General features: G+C 35.8%; 1 protein-coding gene across 4 annotated transcripts in view; it reads left to right on the top strand.

Moving 5' to 3' along the window:
- The window catches only part of LOC128994349 (digestive cysteine proteinase 1-like), a 64509-nt gene extending 61177 nt beyond the window's left edge, over nt 1–3332 (top strand). For all 4 annotated transcript variants that reach the window (XM_054418859.1, XM_054418857.1, XM_054418855.1 and 1 more), the window contains exons 8-11: nt 226–326; nt 883–1014; nt 1826–2015; nt 3030–3332. In XM_054418859.1, coding sequence (XP_054274834.1) covers nt 226–326; nt 883–1014; nt 1826–2015; nt 3030–3214 — 608 coding nt within the window. In that variant the 3' untranslated portion in view covers nt 3215–3332. The remainder of the gene's footprint in view (nt 1–225; nt 327–882; nt 1015–1825; nt 2016–3029) is intronic.
- Nucleotides 3333–9626: the final 6294 nt, after the last annotated feature.

Consider the following 9626-nt stretch of genomic DNA (forward strand, 5'->3'; position numbering starts at 1 on the left):
TTTGTGTAATGAAACAAAATCAACATTCTTCTTTATTGAGACGTACCGAAGATGTCATGGCTTTTTCTTTTTTGTAAGTGTTGAGGCCTAAGTTATCGGCTCACTTAAAATCTTCAAGTTCTAAAGAACCTATTTATTTTCCACATCCAAGATGTTAAGCACATGTAGCATTTAGTTATTCCTAAATATCAATAGTTAGAGTTTACGAGGTTTCCTTCTCCCCAGATCAGTCAGTGTGCGGCTCATGTTGGAGTTTTGGCACGACTGGACATGTTGAAGGGGCGTACTTTGTCAAGACTGGACGTTTGGTCAGACTGTCCCAACAGGTATGTGTGATCAATTAAGTAAAAGCAAAGCACATCTATTGCCATGCCTTGTAGAGAAAAAATAAAAGTGTTGTCTCTTTCTCACTATGTAAGTGAAAACAGAAGTTACTGTAGTTTTGTGGGAAGATCTAGATCCAAGGCTAATGTATATATTTTTTTTAAGTCTGTCCGTTAAATGTTTATATTTATACAAGTGCAAGTACGTATATTAAATTAAAAAGTAGTTCTTAGCATTACCTTCAAAGGAAAAATCAACTAATTATAAAATTAAAATTTCAATTTATTGGACCACTTGAATATATTGGCACTTAAATATATGCTTAAGTTTTCCGGGGGGAAACCCGGACCCCCATTTTTGCTGAGGGCTATTTCGAACCCCCAGTCAGTACAGCGCTGCTGTCGCCCAGTGGAAATCCCTTAAAATATGCTCTGTCTATCCAAATGTAGTGTAGTATAGTTTGGCCGTTTAGAAAGCGACCTCCTCTATTGGTTAACATTAGCGCGTAGGTCGCTTTCTTAGCGATCGGATTATAGTATGCATTTGATTTTATCTCAGGCGCTGGTAGACTGCAGTTGGGGTGAGGGTAACAATGGATGTGACGGTGGAGAGGACTTCAGAGCCTACCAGTGGATCATGAAGCATGGAGGTCTGCCTTTGGAGGGCGAATACGGCGGCTACCTAGGCCAGGTGAATGAAAAAAAAATTATAACAACTTTGGAATATGTTTAACCAACTGTAACTAAAGAAACGAGTGCTGTAAAGTGTTTCAAAATCAGTATCATTCCCCATTTTATATATTTTTTTACATAAAGCGGTTCTCTTCTGCCTCATCAATAGAATTTTTTTACTTGGTAATGGTATGCAAATCAAATGCATAATTGCAGCATTTTAAACTTCATCATAATACGTTTTAAAGCATTTGAAATTAAAATGGTGGGAAATTGGTCATAACTGTTGAGGGATAGCCTAAATATTTTTTTAATTGAGTTAATTTGTAATCTATATTACAACACCTTTTTGAATCTGTTTTTAGCTGACAAAACATGTGAGATGATGTGCTTCAGTGAAAGATGTGCGAAAATAACAAATATCGCTTAGAGAATTTTTACTGTTTTGTCAGTAAAATTCAGTTACCGGTATCTCTTAATTCATAATGTACTATTTTATCAACAACCATTTGAAGCTGTATTCAGCAGCCCATTATCATTTTCAATAAATGGACATGACTATAGAAACAGCTGGCCTTGGACACAATGAAGCTACGGTATGTCACTACATTCTACACTCATTGTGTTCATATTCAGCTCAAAATTACATCTAAAAATAATTAACCTTGGTGGCGAGGTTGAATGAGAAAATAAAATGATGCCATGATAAATCCACTCAACTTTGTGGACGCCTTTGCAAAAACCTTCTAGTTAAACAGAACAATAAATATATATCTATAAATTGAAGTGCTTATATGTAATTGGCCATTCAAACTTATTGGTTATTTCAGGATGGATACTGTCATATAAACCAGACTCAGATGGTTGCTCCGATCACAGGCTACGTGAACGTCACTTCCAACGACCCGGATGCACTTAAGATTGCTCTGCTCAAACATGGACCGATATCTGTAGCCATCGACGCCTCTCAAAGGACCTTCTCTTTCTACAGCAACGGAGTGTACAACAGCAAGAATTGCAGTACGTAGTGAACCATTGATTATAATACTCTTACAGTTTGCTATACAAAACGATACCTGAGCAAATCAATTATGAAAATGACCATGTTGTTACATTGTATGGCTAGATCACATCTTTCAAAGCTTTGGAGGTCTCATGATCTTGGAGTTAAAATGTTAAGACATTCAAAACATTTACACACAAATTAAACATTCAGATAATCTGTTTGACACCTAAGTAATAATGAGTAGTTTGCTAAGGGTGGCACTATGCTTGAAACATAAATCTAATTATTGTTGTTTGGACAGGTACCTATATTTTAGTCCAGGATCTGAAGGCTTGAGTATGCATGGAAAGCCTGTCACAATTTTATTTCCGATTGTTGTTATAGGCACTATGGTGATCATGAAACCCATGTTGTCGCCCCCCAGCAAGGTCGACATCCTCGGGGGGAGGGGGGAATATGGCGGGGGTGCTGTTTACTAAAACTCTTATAACTCGAGAACAATTTTAGATAGAACATTGAATGAAATAAATGCCAATAAATACTCATAAAATTATGACCTTCAAAAAAGGTTATTATGTTTAAATCTGTATCTAGGTTGGTTTTTTGGAATAACATATTATTTTAATTAAGGCCTTTAATTAAATGTGCATATTGACCTTTGCATACGTTTATGATTTTCCTCCGAATTCTAGCAGGCGCCTCCCTGAGGAGGCAGCTTATAGCAATGCAAGCAAATTCAATGTATCTTTGAATAGCTGCAATTTTTGACTCGATTGTCTGTTTGAGTTAGAAAATAATTTTAAATGCTTCTTGCCTTTTTTTGACATTGATCTGTTTCAAGCCTTGTAATTGTGTTTTTTTTGTTTTGTTTTTTGTAACACTTTTTTACAGTGGACTCTTAAAATTCTAGACTGATAGATTTGTAAATAGATGAATAAAAAAATTTTAACGCTTTTTCTACTTAGTTATTGAACTAGGAGAGGTCACAGAGAGCCTTTAATCTGTCTAAATAAACTTTATTTTTCCAGAAAATAACCCAGATGGTTTGGACCATGCTGTGTTGCTCGTTGGTTACGGAAAGATCGGAGACAGAAGCTACTGGTTGATCAAGAACAGCTGGTCCAACTACTGGGGAAACGACGGCTATATTCTTATGGATCCTGTGGATAACAACTGTGGAGTGATGACGGCTCCGACATATGTCACTATGTAACTGTTTCTCACCATTTAGTAACTTGAGCTATTATGCATTTCCAAACAAAGAAAGACTTGTAAGCTACGTGTACAGTGTTTTGAATTTTAATAAAATAGTTTAATACTGTAATATAAAATGTGTGATGTTTTATTCAGACCCGTCACCATTTGCTTTGTCTTTATTGCACGGTTATTATTTCATACTTTGGTTGTGTTTTGACATGTTAAACAGAACAATCAACGCAAGACAACTTTTCAAGATGAGTTGTCAAAATGCCTTCAAGGGTGGTTTTCACAAGGAACTCAACTGAAAATTGTCTCATTCACTAGTGTAGGAACAAATTAATCTCTATTTTGAGTAGTTTAAAAAAGGGTATGACAGAAAAATCCTTTTCCTCAAAACTTGTCTGAATACACTTCGTCTGAACAAAACTTTGTAAAATGTTTCAATTTTTAAAATTAAATATTTAGAACAAATTTAAATCCTATCAAATATATTACAGTGACAACATTCTGAAGAATCTACGCCATCATAGGTATAGAATATTAACAGGTTATGATTCTCTTTTAAAATACTTAAGATACAATCTGACAACAAAATCCTTAATATTGTATTACTGTTTTGACAGTAAGCATGTATTTTTCTATCATGAATAATGTTTAAGATAGCAAAATCAGTTATCAGTAAATGACTAATGAACACATTTATCAAAATATTATCTAGAATTACAAATAAAGTTGATGAATGCTTGCTGAAATTCTGTATCGTTACTATAAACAAAAATGCTTCTTTCAACTTGTGATTTTTTTCCTGTAGCAAAAATATTGTATTTGTAAATGTTTATAAGGACAAGTAAATCAGTCATAGTAAAGTAAAAATACTGTATTACGAGTTGTCAAACAATGAGTGATGAATCTAGTTTATAGCAAAGAGTTTCTAGAAGCTGCACCGCCGTGGTTTGTCATCGGGTCTGTCATTGGCATACTTCTTGAGGAATTTATTGATTATAACAAACAAATATATTGCTCTTCACGAATGAGGATATACTTTTCCTTTAAGTTTAGTTGAATTAAAAAAATTAAAGTGGTGAATGATAGCCTTTTGAAACCAAGCTAAAGGTAAAGAGCTAAAGGTAAGTTTTCAATTAGTTTAATACTATAATAAAAAAAATTAATTACAATAAATGAATTAGTTAAACACTTAAATACTCAATCTTAGTTTTAAATTTAGTCATTTTCAAAAGTCATTAGAATAACAGATATAAGGAATGAATTTTACGTCACTTGTAGTGATATATCTCCCAAACTTATAATTTTTAATTTTTTCAATTAGTTAGTTAACTGATAAATGAGAGGCAATTTTGAGCACAGTCCAACTAATAACAATTAAAAAGGACAAGGTATTAATTTACTAGCAGAGTCCCAGTCCACCATCATGACTCTCCTACTATGAGCCTTCAGATTCAAAAATTTACCAATCATTGTGTAAGGTGGCAGACAATTGTAGACAATTTTACTAGTTCAGTCAACTGTGATGACCCCTACTCCATTCTAGCCTCCTAATACAAAATAGATCAATTACTGCCTAATGGTACGGTACCAGGGTGGCAGAATTTAATACAGTAGACTCCCTCTTATCCGGACTCCTTGGGACCGAGGCCAGTCTGTCCCCAAAAACTTGTTATTTAACCCAAATATTTGACTTGAATTCAGGAGAGCATTCTGGTCTCAAACCTTTCCCACGAGAACAGTCGTTTCAGTACAGCCCACGTCCTGCCGATCTAGTCCAGTTAAACCAATGTGCAGATAAGAATTGTCCGGTTAAAGAGATGTCATTTCCGCAGAGTATAGTCTGGTTAAACCGATGTCCGGTTAAGATAAGATCCCTCTTATTATTATAGATTATTCATAGTCTACCGTATGGACTTACCACCCTGAAAACTACTACTCCATTCTGGCTTCCTATACAAAATTAATCATTTTTGCCTAAGAGTACCAGGGTGGCAGAACTTGTTGGTACCTTACGAGTCACCCTCCCATGCTGACTGACTACTAACTTCATCCTGCTCTCCTGACACAAAATTTGACCAATTATATTTTAAGCCTACCAGGGTAGCATAATGTCCCCATCTCAAATAATTGATAACGTAATAGAAACTTTACTATTTGAGTCAACTATGATGGCCAAAAACTGTATCCCCTGCCATATTCCATATGTTTTTTGGTAAATAAGCTGGCTATTTGCGTCTGACAAATTTAGTACAACTATCCACCACTGTGATGTATTGTTGCGCAGCCCGCGCTGCAGCAATGGCCTGTTTTTGTAGAGGGGCCTTGGTAGAAAGGAGTGTGTGGATTGTGTAGCTTTGCTACTGACCAAGACCAGCTGTGTCATTAGTCAGGATAATTTTATATCGCACAATGATCAGAAACACTGGGTCCAGTTTAAAACCATATAAAAGCTATTGACTTTTCTCAGGATCGATCCGGCAACCTTTTGATTGTTAGGCGATCACTATAACCACTCAGCTACCCAGCCCTTTTATCTCAGCACAGGGTATCAAAATACAACCTTTGACTACATGCTCTATCTAACACCATGACATAAGTCTCAGTAAAAATCAATGATGACTGTCTCATAATTTATGATGTAAACAATTATTTTGTAATGGCAAAATGTATGATGTAAATTATGGCATTGTCATGAGTATCAAAGGGTAAAATGAAACGCTTATTTATTATAGTGAATGAGTAATAGATTGATAAGGTTGTCTGTTCTTATCTCCAATCTGATTTATTCTGTTTTATCTTAACCCTTAACATTATGCCACTAAGTTTTGTATGAATTTTTAGAATTGGTAATTATTATCAGTTTGTGTAGGCTCTTAAATTGTGTTTTCGAGGTTTCAGATTGAGGAAAAATGCAAGTATCCTACAAACCAACATTTGAGATAGCTCTCATAATCCAATTACATGAACAAGTCAATCTGAGGATCTCTCTGAACTGGTTGTTACAAATAATTATTGCTTCAATGCTCGTCAGACCTGATTTTTGAGATGACGCCTTGAAACCTGTGACTCAAAAATTTAACAATTTTGCAATGAACTTGTTCAACCAGTACTTTGTGTACTATGTTGGCTTATTCATAATTTTCCAGTTTGTTTTTGGCGACAGTAAGTAGAGTGTTGGATATATAGTTATAAATACATTGGAACCTCGATAACAAGTGTCATTTTCAATACTCTAGATTTAATTTTCCCTCTAATCACAAGTTATTGCAAACCTCGATAAGAACACCTTGACAAACAAGTATTTTTCCTACAGTCACCCGGCAAAGTTGGCTTCCTTGTACTGTTTATAGTACAGAAAGCTGCTAATTGCTGCATATTTATACTTTGCCGTACGGTTTATACTTTGCCGCACATCAGGATTCCAACGAAACAATACAAAACAGCGTGGTTCTATTATGCACGTAATCCGTGTACGCTTGGAAATAGGTTGGCAACACTTAAAGATAATAATACTATGAGCAGCTGATTGACTATTATAACTACGATTTAACCTGTCATTTCGTGTTTATAGTTTCGGTATTTCTGAACTTTCTGGACTTTTCTTTTAAACGTTTTTAAAACATTCCTACGATCTTAATAAACAATAAAATACCTTTAAAGCATTTTTTTAGGCGCGGAAACCACTTCAAATTACAAAAACATACGGAACTATATTCTCAAAACGCGGAGCACATTTCTTGCCGAGGAAAAATAGCGGAGTGATACGGACCGCGGGTACTACTTTCTCTAGGGCACCATTTGTGTTGCCAGCTGAACTTAAAAACGTGTTGTATAGTGTTTGAAAGACTAATTATTTATATGCTTTATAGTGACTGTAGGAAAAATATAATGTGTAACACGAGTGAAAAAGGCCTTTGCTGCACTCGAGATCACTCCGCACTCGCCTGCGGCTCATGCGTAAACATTGCTCTCGTGTGCAGCAAAGTGCCACTTTCACCACTAGTTACACAAATAACTATTTCAATGATTGCCATGAGTCTTGTTATTAAGGTCCTAATCCTACTATATTTTTAAAGTATCCTATAAAAGTAAAAATTCTGTAATTTTTAGATCTTTTACATAGCTCCATCATTACATTATTTTGTGTGCGGCTAAAATTCGATCTTCATTTGAACACCAACTAAATTTTCTTTCATGGAAAAGTACTGGCTAGTTATACGAATGAGGAAACATTTACAAACTAGACCATAACCGGCCTTAGGCAGGTGCCAACGTTGTGGCCGCATAGGGCCCTGCGATTGGTAGAAATACTAGAAAGTTTATAAAAGTCTGCGAATTTTACATCAAATATGAAAGATGAAAAAGGGGGAAAGTAAGTTCTAATAATACCGATATTTTTGTTTGTGATACTCATTTTTTGGCAGTGAGGGGCCTTGCTTTGAATGTTTGCACTGGGCCCTGCACCACCTAAGGCCAACTCTGATTCTACCATTTATAAATTTAAAAATTGTGCACATCATAAAAGAGATGTATTCCAAGCCAACAACCATAACATTCAAATAGTTGTATTAAAATTAAAAACTTCATTACTCATGGTGCTTGTTTTAAAATCAAAGACGACTATGAAGAGTTAAAAATTGTAATCGGTTGAATTTAAATAATTTGAATTACATTTTGATGTTGCTTGGAGAGTACAGTCAAAAAAACCTCACAAGGCACTTCCTAGATAGGATGAAAACTCTGTACTATCCTAAAAGTAAACGTTGAGTCTTCCTTAAACTCTACCTCTCACCTGGCCCTGATCGACCTAGGGCCGGACTACACGAGCATATGAAACGCCGCCGACCGTCTGCTTTTTTTGCAGAGCCAATAGCTTTAAATGATGTGGACTACACGGGCGTTTTGTCTGCCTGGTGAGGACGCGTAATTCAGGCGTTCGACAGATCTAACGCCTCTGGATGCGTAAAATACGCGGGCAGATCGTCGGCTCGCCGGACTACACGTAGCGACGTAGCGGCAACTAGCATTTCTCCTGCGCCCTACATCCCTCCCATCACTTTGGCAAGTCCAATTCTGCACTACTTGTTGTAATTGGAGTCGTCTGATTGTTTTTTGTGCCTTAATATTTGTATTTGTTTTGCTGAAAAAAAATTGTCTGAGTACATTCTGTTACTAAACAATTTGATAATGTTGGGTTTGACTACCAACGCCTCTTTGCACGACGTTTCTTCTTAACAGCCTTCAACAACAGCATACCAGCTACACATCCGACCTGTACAGTATCGTTTCCATTGGAACGGTCCAAATGTCAGTCACATTGGGCGAGCATAGTCGGCGGCGTTCTATACGCTCGTGTAGTCAATGCTCTCGCGTTCAATACGCTGCTGATTGTCGGCTTCGTGTAGTCCTAGACATTTTTGCGCGTACTATCGGTGGCGTTTCATACGCTCGTGTAGTCCGGCCCTTAGCAGGGCTGTGTACAGAAAGTTACTGTCATTGGTTTTTAGGAAGGTAAGTCTTAGGCAGCTGGTAATTCTGAGGCAAAACCCTTGTTATGGCAAGGCATTATTTTCCGCCATAATCAACCCTTTCTTCTAATGCCCCACACCGGCCACAAGGCACTCTTAGGGTTGTTTGACTGTATCTTACTGTTTAAAATCAGAGGCCATGTAACTTACACATATTTTTTTAAATATTGTCATTTGTACAACTGTTGCAGGTCTGACCCAAGCTTGGTTTGCTACTTTCATTTGCTATTGAACCAAATTTACAACTCTGCATATTTTCGACAAGACTCTTCTGACATTTAGTTGTGAATATGTTCATCTCTACCTTGATAGCAAATTATCAATTAAATTTCCAACAAGATTAAAAATCTCACTGAAACTTAGCATTGTAAGTCTTTGTTAGTATGGTTTTCGTACTGTTCAAAAGATTGCGGTTTTTTACTTAATAAAAGTACAATTAATTTTTAATTGTGAATTATCTTGGCCACTGGAAAATTTAAATTACCCTTATGTTTCCTGTTGTTTTCAGTCTCATAATCACACAGGTAAAAGGAATGGAAATAAAACCCTCATTAACAGTTGGTGAAATTGTTATTTACTAAGCGTTATTAAACTGGTATTAAATAATAACATAATGTCTCAACTAGAATTAACAAAAAACTGATACGAGAACACAAACATCTGGACAGACTGTGTTTTTTGTACAAACAAAACTATTATAAACAAAAAATAAAAAATAATTACAATAGTGCGTTTTACTGTTGAAAATTGCACTCGTTCACATTGCACACGGTGCTTCGAATGTACAAAATATACTCTACGAGTTTATATATTAGGACTTTCTATCTTTAATGATATTTACATCTAAGCCTTTTGTAGAAACCTCAATATACACAAATAAAATTATCACTT

This window comes from Macrosteles quadrilineatus, unplaced genomic scaffold (assembly GCF_028750875.1).
Source record: "Macrosteles quadrilineatus isolate MER2022 unplaced genomic scaffold, UCM_ALF_1.0 Scaffold_5__1_contigs__length_97177068, whole genome shotgun sequence".
In the NCBI taxonomy this organism is placed as follows: Eukaryota; Metazoa; Arthropoda; class Insecta; order Hemiptera; family Cicadellidae; genus Macrosteles; species Macrosteles quadrilineatus.